This window comes from Eptesicus fuscus, chromosome 16 (genome assembly GCF_027574615.1).
Source record: "Eptesicus fuscus isolate TK198812 chromosome 16, DD_ASM_mEF_20220401, whole genome shotgun sequence".
Taxonomy (NCBI): domain Eukaryota; kingdom Metazoa; phylum Chordata; class Mammalia; order Chiroptera; family Vespertilionidae; genus Eptesicus; species Eptesicus fuscus.
The window spans coordinates 23,437,035-23,459,278 of NC_072488.1; the positions used below are offsets into that span (position 1 = coordinate 23,437,035).

The 22,244-nt window shown below is 39.5% G+C and overlaps 1 protein-coding gene across 3 annotated transcripts in view; it reads left to right on the plus strand.

Annotated features, from left to right (window-relative positions):
- Positions 1-22,244, plus strand: part of CAMKMT (calmodulin-lysine N-methyltransferase) — a 298,063-nt gene that overhangs the window by 251,472 nt on the left and 24,347 nt on the right. For 2 of the 3 annotated variants that reach the window (XM_054728017.1, XM_054728018.1), the window contains exons 4-7: positions 4,452-4,512; positions 6,523-6,577; positions 7,640-7,703; positions 15,186-15,252. In XM_054728017.1, coding sequence (XP_054583992.1) covers positions 4,452-4,512; positions 6,523-6,577; positions 7,640-7,703; positions 15,186-15,252 — 247 coding nt within the window. The remainder of the gene's footprint in view (positions 1-4,451; positions 4,513-6,522; positions 6,578-7,639; positions 7,704-15,185; positions 15,253-22,244) is intronic. The other variant, XM_054728019.1, reaches the window with a different exon arrangement.

A 22,244-nucleotide genomic window follows, 5' to 3' on the forward strand; every position in this document is an offset into this window, starting at 1 on the left:
CAGCTTCTAGAGCAGGCCTGGCTGCCAATAACTGTATGCTGAACTTCATATATTTTGGAAATTAATCCATTGTCAGATGTATCATTGGCAAATATGTTCTCCCATATAGTGGGTTGCCTTTTCATTTTGATGGTGGTTTCTTTTGCTATGCAAAAGCTTTTTATTTTGATGAATGAATGAAGGAGGCTTAAATTTAAGTAGTTTGTCCAAGGTGATGTAACCATAAGAGCTGGTATTCAAGCTGAACTCTTGTCTAACTCCAAAGCATGGTTTTCTGTTATAGCTTTTTTTATATAGCCTAAAGTCTTCCTAGACATAATCTAACCCAAGCCTAGTATTTTGCAGATGAGGGTATAGAAGCTCAGAAAGGCTAAATTATTTTCCAATATCACACAGATTGTTAGTGGCAGAGCCAGAATCAGAGCCTAGACCCCTAGTGAGTGTTTTTGCACCATGAATTCAGCCCCCCCACCCCCCGGTTCATATAAAATCTGTATGTTTCTGCTGTGCATCATCCACCTACTTATTAATGCCATAAACCTAAGTCATACTTGACACCTCCCTCTCTCATCACCCTCTTCCTCTAATCTACACTAATAAAAGAGAAACATAAAAATTTACCATCACTCCGCTACACCCACCAGCCAGTCAGGAGAAAATATGCAAATTAACCCAACAAAGATGGCGGTGGCCACGGAGCTGGAGTGAGCAGGAGGCTTGGTTGCCCCCAGTGATGGAGGAAGCCAAGCTTCCCGCCTGCTCTGGCTGGCCCTGGCCTCCACTCAAGGAGGCACTGAAAAAAAAGAAAGAAAAGAAAAGAAGGAGGAGCTGGGAGCTTGGGTCGCTGCGGGGTGTGGCCAGCCTGCAAACAGCCATCAGCCCCTCACCCAGGCTGGCCATGCACCCCAGCGGGGACCCCCACCCTGAAGGGGGTGTGGCCAGCCTGAAAACAGCCCTCAGCCCCTCACCTAGCCTGGCCACACCCCCATGGCCCGATCCCTGTAAATGGGCAGTTGAACATCCCTTGAGGGGTCCCAGATTGGAGAGGGTGCAGGCTGGGCTGAAGGTCATCCCCCTCCCCATGCACGAATTTCGTGCACTGGGCCTCTAGTTCACTGTAAAGCCTTGCCAGTGTACCTTCTAAAGATAGCGCATATCTTTCCACTTTTCTTCCTGTCCTCTATCACCCAAGCCACCACCAGCACTCACCTGTGTAATTGTAGTAGCCGCCTACCTAATTCCCCTGCCTTCTCTTGCCCCTTTTCAATCATATTTTCTTTAGAGTAGCCAGCCTTATCTTCTAAAATGTAAATCTAATCATATCACTCTGCTGCTTAAATTTTATTATTTATTTTACGATGCAATTTAAAATTCTTAATATGGTCTTTGAGCTTGTGGGATCTGGCCCCTAACCATCCCTCCAGTCTCATCTTACATTACTCTCTCCCTTTCTCATTTATTGTACTGCTCCACTGACCCTATTTCCATTCCTAAGAATCAAGCTCTTCAAAGTTTTAATTCATGAGGCCCCCCTTCTATGGGCCATCTTCTCTATCCCTGTCCCCCTTTTTCTCTTCTACTTACCTCTTCATCCTCAGGGTCCCAGCTTACATTCCATTTCTACAGGTAAGTATTCTCTGATGGACTCCTCTCAACTTCCCCTCTGACCAGGTCAAGTCCCCTATGAAATGTTCTCAGAAGTACCATCAATTTTTCCCACATGGCATTTATTACAATTTTAATTAGGCATGTCATTTGTGTAATTATTTATTTAATGTCTCCTCACTAATAGACTGAAGCTCTAGTGACCATGCTGTAATCCACAGCGACATAGTAGATGCCTCATAAAAATTTATGGAGCACTTTGTAGTTCCTGGGATGAAATATCAATGAAAATGCAGAAATGTTTAAGGAAAAGGAGACAGAATGTAAACACTAAAAACAGTCCAAAAGACTTACTTACCCATCCCAGCATCAGCAGCTTTCCCTTTTAGTAACATCCATCAGTGCATTTCTTTTCCCAGAAGAACCAACAGCTTTGCTAAGGAGGTGTTGGCCTCTCTAGTTGAGCCTCAGATTTGAGAGAGGCCTTCCTCCTGACAGCTTTGCTGGGTAGAGTAATCTTGGTTGTAGGTCCTTACTTTTCATCACTTTGAATATTTCATGTCACTGCCTTCTGGCCTGCAAAGTTTCTGATGAGAAATCAGCTGACAGTCATATGGGCACTCCCTTATAGATAACCAACTGCTCTTCTCTTGCTGCTTTTAAGATTCTCTCTTTTTATTTAACCTTTTGCATTTTAATTATGATGTGTCTTGGTATGGGCTTCTTTGGGTTCATCTTGTTTGGGATTCTGCGCTTCCTGGACTTGTATGTCTATTTCCTTCACCAAGTTAGGGAAGTTTTCTGTCATTACTTTTTCAAACAGTTTTTCAATTTCTTGCTCTATCTCTTCTCCTTCTTGCACCTGCATGATGTGAAAGTTGGTATGCTTGCTGTTGTCCTGGAGGCTCCTTACACTATTTTCATTTTTGGGGAGGTGATTCTTTTTTTTTTTTTTTTTTGCTATTCTGATTGGGTATTTTTTGCTTCCTTATATTCCCAATCGCTGATTTGATTCTCGATTTCATTTTAAAGAAGTTTTTTTATTGTTTGATTTTAGAGAGAGAGCATGCGAAAGAGAGAAACATCTATTTGTTGTTCCACTTATTTATGTATTCATTGATTGATTCTTGTATGTGCCCTGACCAGGATCAAGCCTGCACCCTTGGTGTATCAGGATTGATGCTCTAACCAACTGAGCTACCCAACCAGGGCTGAGACTTTGCTGCAGCAAATGCTCTATGGGGTCGTCTCTTTGCTGTTCATATATTTAACCATTGATTCTTTTAAGATTTTACTTACCAATTTTTTTGACATCCTTTTCTCTGAAATGCCAGATTTCTTACTCCTTAAAGCTAGAGATGCATCTGGGAGAAAAAAAAAATTAAGTGTTGTTAGGTGTTTCAGTTTTGCATCAAGACCTATTAGAAGAGAGCTTAGAACTAAATGAACATTCACTACTCTTTCCCAGGACTGCACAGCCATGTAGGATGCCTGGTGCCCTGCCTGATCTTTGAGTCTGACCATTTGGGGAAAGCATCCTAATATAGAAAAAGCCAGGGGCCGTCACGACTGACACAACCAGACAGACGACTGAACAGCAGGCTGCGTGGGGTGACCAGGCTGGCAGGGGAGTTAGTGAGGGACTACCAAACAACTGAACAACAGGCTGCGTGGGGAGACCAGGCTGGCAGGGGGGGGGGGCAGTTGGGGGTGACCATGCCAGTGGGGGGGGGCATTGGGGGTGATCAGGCTGGCAGGCAGAGGTGGTTAGGGGTGATCAGGCTGGCAGGGGGGGCAGTTAGGGGCAATCAGGCAGGCAGGTGAGCAGTTAGGAGTCAGCAGTCCTGGATTGTGAGAGGGATGTCCTCAGGATCGGGCCTAAACTGGCCGTCGGACATCCCTTGAGGGGTCCCGGATTGGAGAGGGTGCAGGCTGGGCTGAGGGGACCCCCCCATGCACAAATTTCGTGCACCGGGCCTCTAGTAATTTTTATAAGGCTATTGTTTATTCTGATTATTACAGTCATATATATTTATGGTAAAAATTTTGGGAAATATAAAAGTATAAAGAGAAAACTTAACTGTGATAACTACTAGGAACTGTAATTTCCTAACATGTTTGTCTCCTCTTTAAGCAATTCATATACATTCATGAAGACTACTTAAGTCTTTTAAATAAATAATTTACAGATGATGATTTTAGAAAATGCCCATCCATGGAATTTAGTGGAAAGAGTTATTGTTAAATTTAATGAGGTACCAAAGTTGGAAAATTTTAAATTTCATAATTTTATGCTCCAGTTTGGTTTTTATTAATCAGAGAAAGGGAAAAACTGTGCATATTTAAAAAATTAGTACGGAATCAAACAAAAAGGTATGATGACCACAGTGGTTTTATTTGCTGCTGTAAGTGATTTTTCCATTTATTGTTGCCTAACATAAGTTGCATATACAGCAGGTCTTTAACTGATGCTTATGAATTGGCTGAAAAGAAGGTTCTTGTGCACAACACTAGGATCTACTTGAAATCCCATTAAAATTTAACTTTAGATATTTGAAACTTGGTTATTATTGTCTTTGCTGTTTTGTTGTGATTGACATTTAGTAAAATTTATTTAGAATATTGTACCATTTTCCTGAGTTATAAATCTTACCATCATAAAATCAACAACCAAAGAAACTCATGTGATATAATACTACTAATAATTGTGTTACATTTGTTTAAAGTCAAAATGGCTTATACTGAACATAATTTTTAAGAGCCATTTCTTAAGAGAATGACTGCGAAGAATGAGTACAGAAGAGACTTCTATAATAAAAGAAGGTGTATGTCCTTGTGTTTTTCAGGCATCTGGCCGGCTGAAGAGGTTTTGGCTTACTACTGCCTCAAGCACAGTGAGATATTCAGGTACAAAGCTGCACTGAAAAATACTTTTCTCCCCCAGCCCATTATGGGTATTGTATCTGCATGTTAAAGATTGTTATGGTTACACTCTTCAAATTAAATTGTTTAAAAGATAAGAAAAGAAGAGAGAGAGAGAGAGTAAAAGAAAACAGAAAGAAAGGGGGAAAAGTTCATGACGAAAACATGTTGCTTCTAAAAAAATCTGAATTGCCTTTGGGTACTAATATTGCACAGCAAGCTTTTTGCTATATGTCAAAAGCTTTTGATTTTCACTCAAGGCTTTTTATTTCACTTTGATTTGGGGGAAACAAAAGTGAAGCTCCAATCAATCCTTACTGATTGTAAAGGTCAAAAAAAAAAAAAAACCACAAAAAACCCACAAAGACAATAAAGACTTTCTTTAAACTTCTGCCAGAGAAGTCACTACAGAATTTTTTATAAATAGATATCCCACAGCTATTATTTAAAGGTGCCATCCCACCCCTGGTTTGTAAAGGTGTTTTGTATACTAACAACGTGTATTTATAAAATATAGTAATAAATAGTAATTACAGATTCATGCTACAGAAATAAATGTTTTCAACTGTCAGTGTGCATTATAGATCCAACCCATGCATGAGATTTAGGAAAAAGAAAAAAAAAACCTTCTTTTATTTGAAAATTATAAAGATGTTTGGTAGACCCAGAAAATAAAGGTTTTTCATTTTAAATCTCATTTTATAAAAGTCATCCAATAGAAGCTTCCTGAATAGCCCATTATGATTGCAGACAAGCTGTTAGAGATCATGGTGTGTGTGTTTTAGCAATATGTACTTACAAGGCTGGGTCAATAATGTATATTTTTTGAAGTTCAATGGGTCTGTATTTACCAACTAGTCTGTAATTGCTTTGAACAACTAAATACCCATTAAGTGTATTTTGGACTATGAATGTTCTTGTTTGTCTTTTTCCCCTCCCCTTCCCTCTCTTTCCACCTCTCCCTCCCTTTTGGTGCTGCTTCCCCCACCCCCACCCCGCACCCCCCCACCTGCCCTTCGGGTGAGGTAATAAACTTCCCAAACTGGGATGAAGAAACAATCTTAAGAATCTAAACATGTAGAATAAGAACAGGGCCGTATTGAATTTGGGCTGCAGAGCTGCCCTGAACGCCTGGCATTTGCTCATCTCGCTGTGCTTAAGCCTGACTGGAGCTCCAATCAGCGGGCAGGGGGCCAGGGCGAGGCTGTCACCCGTAGAGCACTGATATTTAGGCACAAAGAGGAAGGTAAGTGCAGAGTGCCACGCTAGCCTGTCAGCTTTAACTTGGAGCCGCTCTACTTTGGAGCGGTGAAGTCAGAGCCCAGTCATTACTTTAGCTGGGTTTGCTGGCTTAACCATATTATGTCCCTGCATTGTTTATTCACTGTGTTGTGTCGGGGTCAATTGTGATTTAAGTGTTAATTGCTAAATGCTCTTTGTGTAATTGTTCTTTATGGGGGCGGTTCAGCTTTCCCAAATGTTTTGGTTTGTTTTAGATTATTATTTTTTTTAAATTCAAGATTGCATTTATTTTGTGTGTGTGTTGTGTGTGTGTGACTATAATATAGGTATATACACACTCATATATATTCTTCATTTACTTGTCTAACTGTTTTTGAAGGCATGAATGTGGATTAACAGTGTTATCCTTTCCTAACAATTATCTTTCGCTACTCTAGCTAGTTTAGTTCTAAAAGACAGCGCCATTGACAAGGGAAAAAAAGGGAACCTTCTCAGATTTTTCAGCTCAGCGGTGGTAATGTTGCAGTGAACACTAATGAGGGAACCCCCACTGGTTTGCCTGCTTTGTGACTTTTCTATTTCATAATTATTTTTAAAACGCAAAACGACATGAGGTAGCCCAGTCATGTCTCTACAACTTCCTGGTAGCGCCGTTCTTACTGCAGATGGCAATTTGTTCTTGTAACATATATATCTCTCTGACCATTTTCATCTAATTTGTATGGGTTCTACCATTTCTTTTCTCTCTTTCAGGGACCTTGCTGTGTGTGAGCTAGGGGGTGGCATGACATGCTTGGCTGGGCTCATGGTAGGTCTTTTCTCAATTCCAATCTCATTCAGAGGGAGGAACAAAAGGAAAAATGTTCCAGGGCCTCCAACTGCTGGGTCAGAGAACCGTCAACAGCATCAGCTGCGGTCAAGCTGCCGGGTCTTGAGAGACCTTCTAGATTGACTTACTTTCGGATCATATTGATTTTTATGGTTGCCTCGATGAGCAGAAACATTTTACCTCAGCGAGTCGATATCGCTTGTCGTGACATTCCAGGCCTCTCAGTCTTTCTTTGCCATAGCGAAAGCATTTTTTTTTTCTTTCAGATTATAGTCCCATTTGCTAAGATACAGGAATAGCCCGGCGAATCACAGTTGGAGCACCATGATATAGCTGCTAATGTTTTGCCTGCATTATTACACCAACAAACATGATCCAGAGCGCTCAGTAATTAGATTCTTTTGAATTAGATTGGCCATTCAGGAACGTTGTTCCCCATTCTCTGGGTTCTGAGTCATGTATTCAGGAGATACTATGTAGCAGCACAGTGCATTAGACAAGTTTTTATGTCTCTACAAATAAAAGCATATTGTTACACTGATTGGCATTTGACAAACCTGTCGCTCTTACACAATGTGTCGAGGTTACAGCCCAATGTGCGAGCATGTCAAAGCTCACAAAAAAATTACCCTCACAAAGCCATCTGCCTGCAATGCAAAGTTATATGAAGGGCATCAGGCAGTCAGACAGAAGCAAGCTGAAAGGCAGAGTGACAGCCTTGTATGATGGCTCTACTAGATAAACAGAAGCCCACAAATGAAAGCCTCTCAGAATACCATCATCCGCTGTCACAATGCAATTACCGAACAGAATGATAGCAAGATAGAGGCTCCCGCAAATGGAATGATAAAAGTATTGACTGATTTGATTGAATGATTAAAATAATGCAGACATAAAATGAAAAAAGATTGAAGATTGTTACAGAGAAATAGGTGAGGAAGCATGATACTGAAGGCTTGTCACTCCTGTCTTCACTTCCACACAGACAAGCATATTTGCTCATTGTTTGCTGTGCTCCCTTTTTTTTTTTTTTTTTTCCAGGTTGCTATTTCTGCAGATGTCAAAGAAGTTCTGTTAACTGATGGGAATGAAAAGGCCATCAGAAGTATCCTTATTCAGATAGAAAACGGGTTTGTTGCGTTCATTCCTCCTCCACCCAGTAACAATTGATAAAAAGAAAGACAGCATGGGGTATTAAAAAAAGAGTTTCTCCCATACATATGATAAGTAATTAAGAAAAAGTAGAAATATATGGAGTTCATTGGGCAAGATGAAGTGTTTTTTATTTTGATAGATTTTAATCGTCACTTCTCCTTAAAGGAGCCTATGATTTGTGGACTACTCAAGGCAGGAAGAACATTTGTTTCCAAATAATTTTCAGGCATTCTTGTTTTTTATTTCCATTGAAATTTGCCAGCACAAGATAAATTACTTAATATTTATTACATTGGATATTGCATACCAAAATTAGCTTCCAACTTCATGTTCATCATTACCTTTCTTGTGTTTGATAGTGTACATCTGTGCCATGTAATATTATGCCTACTCTAATTTCTGAGGAGTTACTTCTATCTCCCTGCTGAAAACAGCTAGCAGGTTTTCATTATTTCCTTTTATTTAGGATTATAAATGCTATCTCTTTTTTCCTGCCATGCTATTACAGTTCAAACCCCATTATATTAGATTATGCTTTACTAATATGTACACAGAGTTCATGAAAATTGAACTGTACTTTAACTAAGAAAGCAAGCATAATTTGTGGCTACTTTAGCAATCGAGCTGATTTGTTCAGGGGCAGTTAACAGCCGTTAGAAATGGAGAGGAAAAGTGGAAGATATGTTTGCTTTGGGTTTTTTGGTGTGCCTTACATTTACATTCTGAAGAAGGTAATCTCCTTATTTGAATTTGAGACTCCTAAAATGTCAAAGCAGGTCTGATTTTTGTGTGGCATCTTACGTAAAGCCTTTTAAAAAATTATTTTCTTTTGCTACCTCCGCTCTGTAATTTTTTTTTGAAAATAAAATTTGCAGCAGCTCCGTCAGGCTGCTCCGACGGGAGGAAGGAGGTACCAGAAGCACAGTAGCTGATACTGTGCAGCCGCCCTTGTGTGCTCCACAGAGCCCCACCCCGCTAATTGCCTGACAGACTTAAAAAAATTCAGGAAGGAAAAACAGCCAATCACAGGCTTGGCCTTTCACACAAGGGAAAGAGATCACAAAAGGTGCTTCCTTTTTTAAAATGCAGGATTTTAATCATGATCTTCAGGCTGTCGCAAGTTTCTCAAAATATTCCTGAAGATGAGCCCATGTCGTTCATTCACTCTGCTTTTATTCTGGGTTATTTCGTGCACGGTATCATTTCCCTGTGCTCCTCCTCCGCCTGTCAGGGAACACAGAGAGCGAGAGGGAGTCAGGTATGCCGGCTCAGCCCCAGCGGATCTGTTCTTCCAGGGGCGAAAAGGGGGGCAGGGTTACTGGGCAAGAGAAGGTCATTTTGGCCACAGAAACTTTCAGCTTGGGCCCAGCAACCTGAGGTTTTCCTTAAGTCAGCAGGTGTCTCATTTAACAGCCTCAGGAACCAATTAGAACTTTTAACAAACTCTGGGAAACATCTGTAGTCCGCATGTAAATTTAATGACATCAAAATTATTATCGAGCTACACTACAGAGCTTCCAAAGAAAAGAAGCAATGCTAAGTCATTAATTAACGCACCTTTGCTTTAAACAGAAAAGATGCCAGGCCAGCTCTTGAAATCAGAGAGGAAATCTCAGATTCTGTATTCACTCTGCCGGCCTTTCAAAGAAATGATTGGTACAGCCCCCTCCCAAGAAAATGGATTTTTAACATTTGGTCCTCAGAAGCTCAGCCCTGAGAGTGCTTTATTGTGCTGGGGTTTACAATGGGTTTAATATAGCGGGGTGCCAGAGGGCAGGAGGGGAAGAACTCTACAATGCAGATAAAGTAGGTCCTTTCAGGATGCAGACCCAAACGGGCAGTGTTTTATTTCATCTCTCAGGACTTTCCTAGTGCAGTGCAGTTTTTGTCATGCCGCTGTTCTATGTTTGTGTGCATTTTTCTGTTGTAACTAGATCTAATTTTTTTAAATTAAAAGAAACAAGCATGCATCAAGCCTTAAAAAATTGGCAATGTGTTTTTCCTGCTCTTAATACTAATGATATCCTGACTTGCTAACAGAGCTTACAACTGGCATTCATCCTGAGCAGTTTTGCTGAGTGAGGTTAATATGAATGAAAAAAAATTTTTTTTTCTATGTGTGTGCCCATTTTCTGTTAGAATAACTAATTCACTGAATCACATGCTGTTGATGCATATGGATTGAAACAGACTCATTTAAAAATTACTGTTTACGTCTTCCCTTTAAAATTTTAGGAAGCCTAAATTATATAGCAGTTGTAGGATATTATTCAAAAATTACTTTCTAAAAAGTAAAAGTGGATGTCAACCAAAAAAAAAAAATAAAGTGGGGGAGAAACATTGCCAGAAGCCAGAAAAATCTCTAAGCAAAGCTGCTAATTATTCTTAATGGGCAAGATGAGCACATTAAGAAACAAATGAATACATCAGTGAAATGTAATTGAAAATCGACCTGGCAATCGCGCATTGCATCTGAGTATTGGCCTGTATATTATTCTCATCTTTTAAAAAATTATTTCTGTTGTTCTTGGCATCTGAATTTAATAAATCTGACTGAGCCTTACTTCCTAGTCTCTTCATCTTCTAACATTCTGTTTCTTACCTTTTTAAAAAATAGAGCATTTCCTGATATTTTCTTTTTATCTTCTGTTATTTCTGATTTTTAAATATGTGAGGCAATGAAAGGATGTGTTCTGAATCTTTATATCATAGAAGCATGTCAACCAGTTGTGAGGTTATTTTATTCACCATCTTCCTAAGATGTATCAGGTGGATTGGCTGTATCTTCTAGAGCAGCGGGCGCCGACCTTTCGGACCTCACGGACCGTCAGTGGTCCACGGACAGCCGGTTGGCAACCGCCGTCTAGAGCTCTCTACCTTGACCTGGAAAGCTAGGTGTCGATTTGAGATTTATTGAACAGGGATATCTGAAAAGAGGTGAAGACTGGAGGTATAAGCGAATCTTGTAAGTCTGAACATTTTCTCGGACTCCTGGGTAGATGTCTCTGAGGCTCTCCATGGTCCTTAAACTACAGAGCCCCCTACCTCAGAGCGCCTCTCCTTACTGATGCCGTAATTTAGCTGTACCCAGAGAGAACAAAGGATAAGTTAGAAAATAACATCACTTGGTCCATCCACTTCTCAAATTTATCTTAAAATAGTATGGAATGTATTCTTTTTCTTTGGCGCTGCCCTTTTAGTGTAATTAAGAATTCTCCAAGTGCCCACAGATAATAATTACTCCGTAAAATTTGTAGCTGGCGATGGCAATGACTAAGAATAGGGGCGAGAAAGGATATATTGAGTTATTATTGATGCTAGCCTTCTTCCAAATCATAATGAATAAAAGTACAACATCTAAAGGCGAGCAGCCAGCCCTCTCCGCTACACTCACTACTCGCCCAACACAAGCTCCCCGCCTTGACCCCTCCTTAGTAAACATCAAGTTGTCATCTGCAGTATCTGGCAATGCTTGGTGACCCCTTTCCTGTGCCCCTGACCCAAGCATCTCATCCCCACAGAGTGCACAGTCTGGACCATGATCTCAAACTTAAGATTCTTCCAAATTTGGTTAATTTCATGTCCATTTTAAAGGACACCCCTGGCTTACCATTATTTTAACAGAATCCCTGCTTTAAGGCATTGATCGGTGAAGCTGCGTGTGGACTGCGCAGCCTGATTGGGGATAGTTGGGACCTTGGGAATGCCGGGCCCTCCTCCTCCACCCAGGCCCCTCCTGCAAAACCAACACCATCTGAAGTATTGATGCCAGCACTTCTGTTTACAAGATGAGTCATAAATGGACCTCTGTGTACCTCATATTGGGCAAGAACTCAACAAATAGCTTCAAAACTTAATTTTTAGTTAATTAATTAAAATGAAGTCAGCCAGTATTAACTGCATGCATTTCAGGTGCTCAGGAGACAGCAGAGGACAAGACAGACCAAGTCCCTGTCTTTGTGGGTCACAGGCTACGTCTTGGCTAGAGCACGTTTATACACGTAAAAGACACTGGAAACCTACAGGGCAGAAGTTCTTGGATTCCCTCCAGTTATTAGAATTCTACAATATAAATGTTCGCTTAATTGACTCTGAGTGGCAGGGAAAGAAGGTAAAGCTTAATTGCCAAATCTCTTTTGAGTTACAATCACCAGCCTCTTCATCCCTCCAAAGCTTTTACTTGAATTATTGGAAAAGATAATGAATTGACATGAATTAGGCACCTACTATGTGTCAGGCTCCTCGTATGTGACACTCCATTAAGCCTATAAAAGAGGTATCATCATTCCTGTTTTTGAGATGGAGCTCAGGGAGGTTAATTGACCCACATTTACACAGCCACTAAGAATCGGAACCAGCACTAGAACCCAGGGTCAGTTGACTTCAAAGTGTATTTTTCTCCCATTAAACAACTCTCTTTACCAAAAGCTAGGATGCTTGGATGAAGGTCCTCTTGCATTTCCTCAGCGCCCTCGGAAAGAAAAGTTCTCTCATCCATAAATCACAGTTGACATTGCTAAAAGAGTTCAGATCACCTCTATGTCATCTTCTCAATTCATTTGAGTAATAAGCACACTTAGGAATATTTTGCGACCTTTAAATTAGCAAATATTGTCAAGTAATTTTAAAAACTTTAGAAATAAAAGTAAACTGGGTTTACATAATAATTTCATAGTTTCCTACTCTCACCTTTGATGTTCCAGTGAAAAATAAAGGAAACATGAACCAAGAAAGTAATGCCTTGTGAATCGCAATGTTGTTCTTTTTCAAATGCTTTCTTGTTTAAAGAACAATACCAATTCTCAGAATGTATATGTGACTACCGATAAATATAACAATTACTAATTGCAGAAGGAGGTTAATATTTTAAATAATATTATGTATAATATGTAACATAATTTGTTTAAATAAGTGATATTGCTATTATGCAAAAATATATAATTTTAAGAATAAAAATCAACTGAAGCAAAATTATAATGGAGCCCCACTCCTGAACTTTGCTTCATTTGAGAAGAACATGTAGAGCTAGAATCCTGGTCTCCTTTTAGCCACAAGCATGTGCCCTCTGGCTCTGGAGGTCTGCTTGCCCAGGCAAGGCGATTAGAGGTGATTACTCTGCATCCATTGAATCAGAAATCTCTCTGTGCACCAAGCACCTCCCACTGAAGTCTCCCAGAAGGTGGGTGCAGTTCAGAGAACACGATTTGGTCCATCCTGTTCAAAACTGTCCTGGACGGACTGACTCCGTTTGATTGAATTTCCTTTATTATGCTGAGGTGACACAAAAGAAAGGCAACATTTATCATTGGGCACAGTGCCAACTAGAGGAACCACCGAGAAACCCCACCTAAAGTAAAGGGTGGGGATCAGAATGTCAGAATATATCTCTTAAGGTAGTATTTTTATACACAATTGACATTTTTTTCTAAACCACCAAATATATTTTCTTCCCAGTTCTAAAAATAAAGCAGCCTAAATACTGCTGCGAATTTTTTCATTTAAAAAAAATTGCTCCTAGAATCTAAATATATATGCTTGCTTCAGCCTGACCACCTGTAGTCACAGGTTTATAAATGGTATAAAAGTATATAGTGTTAAGATGTTTACTAAAAATTATTAATAGGTTTTCTGAGTTATATAATTTAACTTCCCTGTGACTATTTTATAAAAAGTATTACCTCCAGTAACAAAATAATATGTTTTGCTCGATAGATTAGGCATGTACTCACAGGACGCGACAGGTGTACCTGTCACATTATGGCTTGCAGTTGGATGCCATGGAAACACTGACTAGGGTGTGGCCAGAGTGTGGGGGAGCTCAGTCAAAAACCAGTTGTCAGCTGACTACTAATTTTGTTCTCAGAATAAAGATGTCAGCTGTCCTTTTCTACAAGACATTTCATGTAGAAGACTTTCCTGAAATACTTTCTTCCTGAAATAGAACTGTAGGCCTATGTGTCATTTCAGTTAATCAAAACAAGTAGGCAAATTAGTCTCTTTTATTTTTTTAATGAATGTAATTTAACGGTATTTAATTTGCATACAGGAAAGTTCATCCAGGAAGGGAAAAAAAAAGTCTGCATTATAGCACTTTTGTAAACCTCAACAAAGCCCTTCATTAGGAGACCTAATTGATTTTTCCTCCCCACTCCGGGGAGAAGAAAGCTATCGCAGTACCTGCTTATTCACTCCGAGAAGAAATGGGTGTGCTGGTGGTTCAAGCAGAGATTTGGGTTGAAACGTCCTGTGGCTCTGTTCTTGCAGGGAGACCTGGGCCAAAGCTCGCCTCCAGCGTTCAGGAAACCTGTTTTTCTGAGCAATAGGGGAACATCGCTTGTCTGCTTGGTGTCCTCCCCATGGGCCCAATTTAGTTCAGCTTGCAGCCTTCGCTGGAATTATTTTATTTCTTGTTTATTTAAACCTGCCTTATTCCAAAAGAGGGATTTTGAGGTTTCTTACAGTGACATATAGAATATACCATATGAAATAAATGAGAAAGTGAGGGCAATTGAAAATTAGAAAGCCAAGAAAACGCGATGAAGCCAGGGATGGAGGTCAGTATAGAAAATATACCCAGTAGGAAGGAGCAGCTGTGGTTGTGAGACTTGGGTCTGAGCGGCACAGGGACTAGAGCAAAAAGAGAAAGAGGAACCGTTATAAGATTTATAGAAGTTGAAGCAAAACTAACTGTCAATCTGAAGTCTAGCATTTCCCTTGCTGACACCCAATGCGATTTTTCCCATGGGCCCTCCTGCAGATGGTGTTGCGTGATGTAAATGACCAGCTCCCCAAAACGTCTTTCAATAGACACGGCTCTTGTACAAGTGCTTACACACCAGCAGATGGCCGAAGGCCAGAGCCTACATCTGTGAGGACAGTTCACCGAGGGTCCTTTCACTGGGTTGACTTTCTTCAGTAATTCATTTTCTCTCAAAGAATCTTAGGGCTTTTCTTCACCTTCCTCGTCTCACTTTCTCCCAAGTCTTCTCTGCTGCTCATCCCCACCCTCCCTACTAGCTTTTAGGAGGCTGGGAATACTTCAACCTGGAACGTCTCAGAAGACTGCCATTGCCCTTCCCGGTGACTGCAGACCTTGGCCTTTGAAGCGATTGGGGCTTAGTACCTATGGGATAGTCATCTCCCCCCACAAGTGTCCACATTGGGCCTCGCCCGGATGATCCCTGACTGTCCATTTCCCAGGTAACAAAACTGCAGCCCAGGGAATTCAAAGAGCTTGCCTGTGGCAAGTAATTCAACATTTGGTGGTAGGGCCAGAGCTAGAACCTTCTCCGCCTGCCTTATATAACCCTACATCTCTTCTCTTGTCACTGATCCCCTGTCCGATAACATCACCGTGTTTGTGGGCTTTTATTTATTTATTTTTTAGTCCATTGATAGTCGGTGCAGAAGCTTTCTTAACTGTGTCCAACAGATGTGAGAGACATCGTCCAAAGGAATCAGAAGGCTGGTGTGTTTAAGGCTCAGAAAGTATCAAGCTGGTAAGATACCTTCCTGCATCAACACGCTCTGGTTGAAAGTGCTTTTCTCCATACTGTGGGTGATCATTAAAAATAATAATAGCTAACATTTAGTGAGCATTTACTGTGTGTCAGGCACTGTTCTAAGCATTTTGTAAGTATCTTATTTAATGTTCCAAAGAACCATAATGAGGCAGGCAGGTATTCTTATTACCCTAAATGAATAGATGAGAAAAACTGAAGATAAACATATTGTACACTGGGTGGGAATTATGTAGGGTTGAGAGTGTACCGTGTGAGGTTGAGAGAAGCCCAACCCCCTGCTTTATTTAATTATGTATTCATTGATGGACTTTTTTCTTTTTTAGAGAGGAAAGGATAGGAAGAGAAAGAGACAGAGATTTGTTGTTCCACTTATTTATGCTATCACTGGTTGATTCTTCTTGTACATGCCTTTGACTGGGAATCAAACCCGAAACCTTTCATTCTACGGGCCGATGCACTAACCACTGAGAAACACCAGCCAGGGCCAGATATGCATTTTTAAATCCTGTTTAAAATGCTGGCTGATGGCACAGGGAGCAGTGTGCTGTGTGTTTCTCATATAAATGAACAAACCAGTTCTGTTTCCCAGAAAAACCTCTGGCAGATCCTAGAAAGAGCAGTCCTCGTTCTTAGGAGCCATTGCTCCCAGCGCGGACTCCAGGCCCTTCTGGGGAGGACTTCCTGTTTGGATGTGGTTTTCAACCTGGCCTTTTAGTTATCAATCAAACGCACGCTTGCTATGTTGTCCTCATTTACATTTATTTAATGCTTAAGGTCATTTGTGAGCATCTGAGTGTATTTCAGCATATGGAATCAGGGAATAATAGATTTCAGCATCATGCTGTGAAGAGAGGTTGTGTTTTTACAAGACATAATGTTGTTTACTGGGTGTTAATAATCACTAATAAATAAACATATCTAGACTTCTAAAATGTTGCCTTTTGAGGAATCAAAATGTCAAGTGTTTAACTTATGAAGTGTAATAGTATTTTCTATCATCTCTTCATAAAATAATTAAGTTACAAAAAGAAGTAAAAGGTCATTGTTCTACACAGTACATATTCAAAAAATGCTTACTACATGGCCTTTGTCTCTATTATCTGTTCTCAAGAATGCTACTTCTAAATATATTGTTCTGATATGTACCTCGTAGACATATAGTCTATATGTCAATAGTCATATAAGAACCTCCAAGGTAGTTTTTTTTTTGTGTGTGTGTGTGTGTCTTTATTTCATATTAACTCTGGTCAATTTCTTCCTTTTTAACCACTGCAAGCATTTTGTCCAAAATCTACTAAAGCACGTTGTCAGAAAACAGGTGAATGAGTTAGTCCTTGAAATGCCTTGATCTTGTATTAAGAAGCTACTTGACCACTTAACCTTTAGGAAGCTAAGAGGAAACTGCCAACCAGTAATGTAATAATCAGTATTCCCCTGCTATCTACTGCTTTCCCACCCATGACCAGTGCAATATGATAAAAGCCTTAGCTCCATATAAGAAATAAAAGGAAACCGCTCACAAAAGAGCTAAGATATGGCACAATATTCCTTTTTTTAATGCCTCGATGCATATGCAGAATTTCTTCTCCAAATTGGAGGTGTGGGATAACAGTAGCCACAGATAACTAAGAGGTATTTACCACAGCTACAAAGCCCACATGTGAGCCAAATATTTCTGCTATTAAAAAGCACTTCAGAGCTTGACATGAAGTTTATAACAGCTAAATGTCTCCTGTGACTTCATTTGCAAAGAAGATAGAAAAGCAGAAAGGAAAATCATGATATGAGAACTTGGAGCCTAGGAAACTGTGCTTTTAAAAAGGAACAAGAAACCACCCAGAGGTTGGACTGGCCCTCCAAGCTCCTGTTTTTGCTGCTCTGACCATGATCTCTAACAACCAGCACTCCTCCTGCCACCGAGCCTCTGCCTGCCTCTCACACAGGGCAGACCCAGGTTGTGTGGGGCCTGAAACTTATTTTGAGGGCCCTCTTTAGGGTGATGAATTTGATTATACCTTACTTTGGTAAATTTTACAGAAGCATACTACCGAGTGAACTCATTACTAGGGCTCCTCGCGGGCCTTGGGAGGGGCTGTGCAAGTGAGGGGTCCCGGCAGTTAAGCTTCATTAGCTTCCCAGTAAATCCACCCCTGCTCTCATAAACGCCACCAACCTTGCCCAGAATAATGCTCTTCCCTTGTATACGTGCTTACCCCCTCTGTTCCATTGTAATCCCAGCCTGGCTGTTGCTAAATATGAAAGACCTGTTTGTGAAAGCCCAGGAGCTTTAGCCCTGGCCAAGGAAGAACTAGGGTGTTCCTGTGTGAGGCATATAGCAATGACACCTCAAAGATCTTAATACAGTTTTTTGATGTTTCATTCATTTGTTCATCCTTGCAGCCATCCATTCATTTACCTAATATGTCCAAGGTATTCTGCCTTTGAGAACATAAATTGTGCAATAATCAAGAATAATTCTTGAACAAAGGAAATTGTGCTGCTAAATATAGCTAGAGATTGGTGAAAGAGCAAATGTATTTACAGCATCTCAATTGTTAGGTTTATCTGAAGCTGTCTTCAAAACTGTGACGGTCTAATAAAGAACCATTCAGAGCTTTTGACGCCTACATATTTCTAGGTGTTCCAGAATTAGTGAATGGCGTCATTCTATGGGTAATATGAACAGTTACAAAATTTTTTAAAAATCTATTAAATATACCCTGCTGTGATATTAAAAGTGAATTTCTACTTAAGAAAAAAGGTTATCTTTGTGTGAAAATTGCTAGTGAATTTAGGCCTGTGACTTTTATTGTTCTTTGATAAACCATTAGTCTTAGTAAACTATGGAACTTATTATAACTTTTAAGACTTTTTTATAACTCAAATTATACCTTTATGTGGGCCCCCAGGATTGACTGTTGGCCCCATTGCCCTACTTCTTTTTAAGATTTATATCTTTTCGGAGGCTCATTTTCCATTAAAGGTTAAATTGGGGGTGTGAAAAATGATTTTTAAATGGAAACCCCAACCCAGTGGGATCCAGTTGGTAATTTTCCAGGCCTCTGCAGTCTTCTCACTTTCCTCACTCTCTTCATTCAATCTGGCTTCCACTGCTCCCCCACGTACACCTTCTCCTTTGTCACCCAAGCCTCTTCATTCTCCTCCTAACACATTTGGTCCTTCCCATCTCTGGTCTCTGCCAATCTTATTCCCCTCCTCCTCGCCCATCTAAGTCCTTCCTTCTAGGATGTTACCATTTCCTCCTGACTATTTTTGCCTGCCCTCATCTTTTCCTTCTTTTAACTTCTATTGGCCTCAGAATAGTCCCACAGTAAAACATGGTGCATTATCTTATTGTCCAAAGTGTGTTGTCTTTGTTTTCATGTTCACTGGTGCATCCATTTCTTGACAAGTATTTCGATCCCTTTTGCCAAGTACTATTCTAAGTGCTGTAGATTTAGTGATGAACACGGCTGAGAACGTCCATGTCTTCTTAGAATTAACATTCTAGCAAGCCAGGCAGATAATGTTTTTGAAGGCAAGGATTCTGCTTAATATGTTTTTGTATTCTCTGAAGAAATTAGTATACTTTATTCCTGTTATATGAAAGGTTTTAAGATTTGTATTAGGAGCACATTTTGAAAGATAGGACTCCACAAGACTTATGGAACCAAACAATTTTTAGGGGAGGAAAGTGAAGCGCTAGCGATGCAGACATCAGTTTATATATCCGATAGCTGACTTTCATTTCAGGGTAGGGTTCTTCTCAGGCAGACACATGCAGTGTCTGTAGACACACCGACATTGTGAGTAGGCATTTATCTGTCCTTTGTCAGGTTGAAGAGGAAGGTTAGTAGAAGGTAACTGAGATAAGGAAGCTGAGGGCTCTCTTAAAGAAATGTTCTGATAAAATGTACCTATTAGTGAGTTTGTAGAATTACGGTAACATAATCTTGAGCACTGCTGAGAATTCTAGAGATGTCAGATATGGAAAAATGAAATTACTAAGTGTACTTTCTATTACTAACATAACATTTTTATTTGCTTGACACGTTTATAGAAGGACTGATGCCCCAGCTTCTTTGCACCAAAGAAACCAACACCCACAAGAATGTTATCCAGTTTCAGATATTTTGATAGAGTTCTTTTTTATTAAAATTAGCCAGATTTTAAAATATGGGACACCGTATTTTTAGGGGCCCTCTGAACTGCAGCATATTTAAAATTAAGACCTTTTCTTCTAGAATAACATTGTATTAACTCCTTGGACACTATGATCTCTACTCTTTAGCCAGGTCAAACTCTCACTACCAAAAAGTTCTTAAGTTCTGTTTTGATAGCAAGGTGTGCAGGTTAGACTACTGCATCCTCTGTGAAAATGTCTTCCAGTATTAACGGGAAAAACCCCACCTTTGTAGATAGATGTTTATATCACAGAAGTTATATATCAAATAAAAATGTCTTCATTTTCAAAGGACTTTGTCACTTTTCAGTGGACAAGGGGCAGTCTTAAAAAATTTTTTTAGAGTATGACCACATCATAATCTATTGTTAAAAATCATTTTTTTACTTTAATAGTAGACGTTTGTTTCATCACTTTGCTATTACAAACAATGCTGCAGTGAAACACACCTGCACATAAACTGTTCATTTGCAAGTATGTATGCAGAGCCAATTTTTAGAAGTGGACTTTGTCTATTCATATCAAATTATGGAAATTCTGAAACTTTGTAATGTATTTTTACATCTGTTAAAGACTAGTCCCTTGCATTATTCTTTCTTCCTAGACTATTATAAAATTATGTTGGTATTTTGAGTATGCAGTATTGGCATTTTCATTGAAATATGTGATTTACTACAACTTGACATCTTTATGACTTTGAGTCTTCTTTTCCAAGAACAGGGTGATTTCTTTCTATTTAAGCTGTTTTTTTAGCTGTTTCACTAGCATTTAAAATCTTTCCTCCTGACCCGTGAGGTTCAGTTGGTTGGAGTGTCATCCTGTACACTGAAAGGTCACAGGTTCAGTTTCAATTGCCTGTCATGACACATACCTAGCTTGTGGGTTTGGTCCCCAGTTGGGGCATGTGCAAAAGGCAACCAATGTTTCTCTCTCCCTCTCTCTCTCTTTCCCCCTTCCTCTCTCTAAAGTCAATAAACATTCTCAAGTAAGGAAAAATAAGTAAATAAATAAATAAATTTTTTATTTCTCTTGTTAAGCTTATTTTTGAAAAATACCTTTTTTAAATTTCTCTTATAAATGAGATCTTTTCTTCCATTACATTTTCTAACTGTTTGTTATTTATGTACATATAAAGAAAGCTATAGGGTTTTGTGTAGTAAATATTCAGTTGCCTCAAATTTCTAATAGTTTGTCTATTTATTATCTTGAATATTTTAAATTAACAATTACATCCTCTGTAAATGTTGATAATTTTAACTTCTTTCTGATTCTTATACCTCCCTTTTCTTTATTTTATATAATTTTATTGGCTAAAAGTTTCCAGAATTATCCTATATAATAAAGGCTAATATGCAAATTGACTGAATGGAGGAACAACTGGTTGCTATGATGCACACTGACCACCAGGAGGGCAGATGCTTAATGCAGGAGCTGCCCCCTGGTGGTCAGTGAGCTCCCATAGGGCGAGCACTGCTCAGCCAGAAGCTGGGCTCACGGCTGGTGAGCACAGTGGCGGTGGTGGGAGCCTGTCCCGCCTCTGCGGCAGCGCTAAGGATGTTGGACTGACGGCTTAGGCCTGCTCCCCATGAACCTAAGGCTCCTGGATGAGAGAGGGTGCAGGCCGGGTTGAGGGACCCCTCCCCCCCCCCCCAAGTGCATAAATTTTGTGCACTGGGCCTCTAGTATTAAATAATAGGCATCTTTGAGCCTTACTTTTTTTATAGTCCTCTAATATTTCACCACTAAGTATGCATTAGCTTTTTTTTGTATCAAAAAATATATATTTTTTATCTTGTTAAGGAATTTTTTATTGACTCCTATTTTTTTTAATTATCATAAATATGGAACTTTGTCTTTTCAGCATGTATAGAGATGATCAAATTGTTTTTCTTATTTCACCTACAATTATGACAGTTCATGTTAACAGGTTTGCTAGTATTATAACATCTCTGCATATGTAGTCACTTAGTCATGGTACTTTAATTCTTCCTTTAACATGCTATTTTATTTTAATAATATATTATCTGGGATTTTTTGAGTAACAACTTTATTGAGCCATAATTCACATACCATACAATTCACCCACTTAAAGTATGCAATTCAATGCCTTTTAACATATTCACAGTTATGCAACCATGACAGTCAGTTTTAGAATATTTTCATCACCCCCAAAAGAAATCCCATACCCATTAGCAGACACTCCCCATTCCCTTCCACCCTTTCTTCTTCCCAGCGCTAGACAACCACTAATCTACTTCCTGTCTCTATGGATTTTCTTATTCCATAAATGGAATCATACAATATGTCATGTTTCATATATGACTTCTTTCACTTAATATATAGTGTTTTGAGGTTCATCCATGTTTTAGCACCTATGAGGATGTCATTAATGCTTATGGTTGAATAATATTCCATTGCATAGATATACCATATCCATCACTTGATGGACATCTGGTTGTTTTCATTTTTAAAGTTCTTATGCGGCTTGAAACATGCTGCTGTGAATATTTGTGTACACATTTTTGTGGTAAGTTTCATTTCTTTTGGATGTAGATGGTCACATAAACTCTATGTTTATCCTTTTTGAGAAACTCCAGACTGTTTTCCAAGGTGGCTGAGCCAGTTTACATTCCCTCCAGTAGTGCATGATGCTAGCTGAGCTATTTGCATTGAGATTCACCAATAAAATTGGTCCACAATTTTACTGTGCAATCTTTATTAGGTTTTAATATCACTAGTATACTGGCTTCTTAAAAGAATTTGGAGGCTTGATATCTCCACCGAG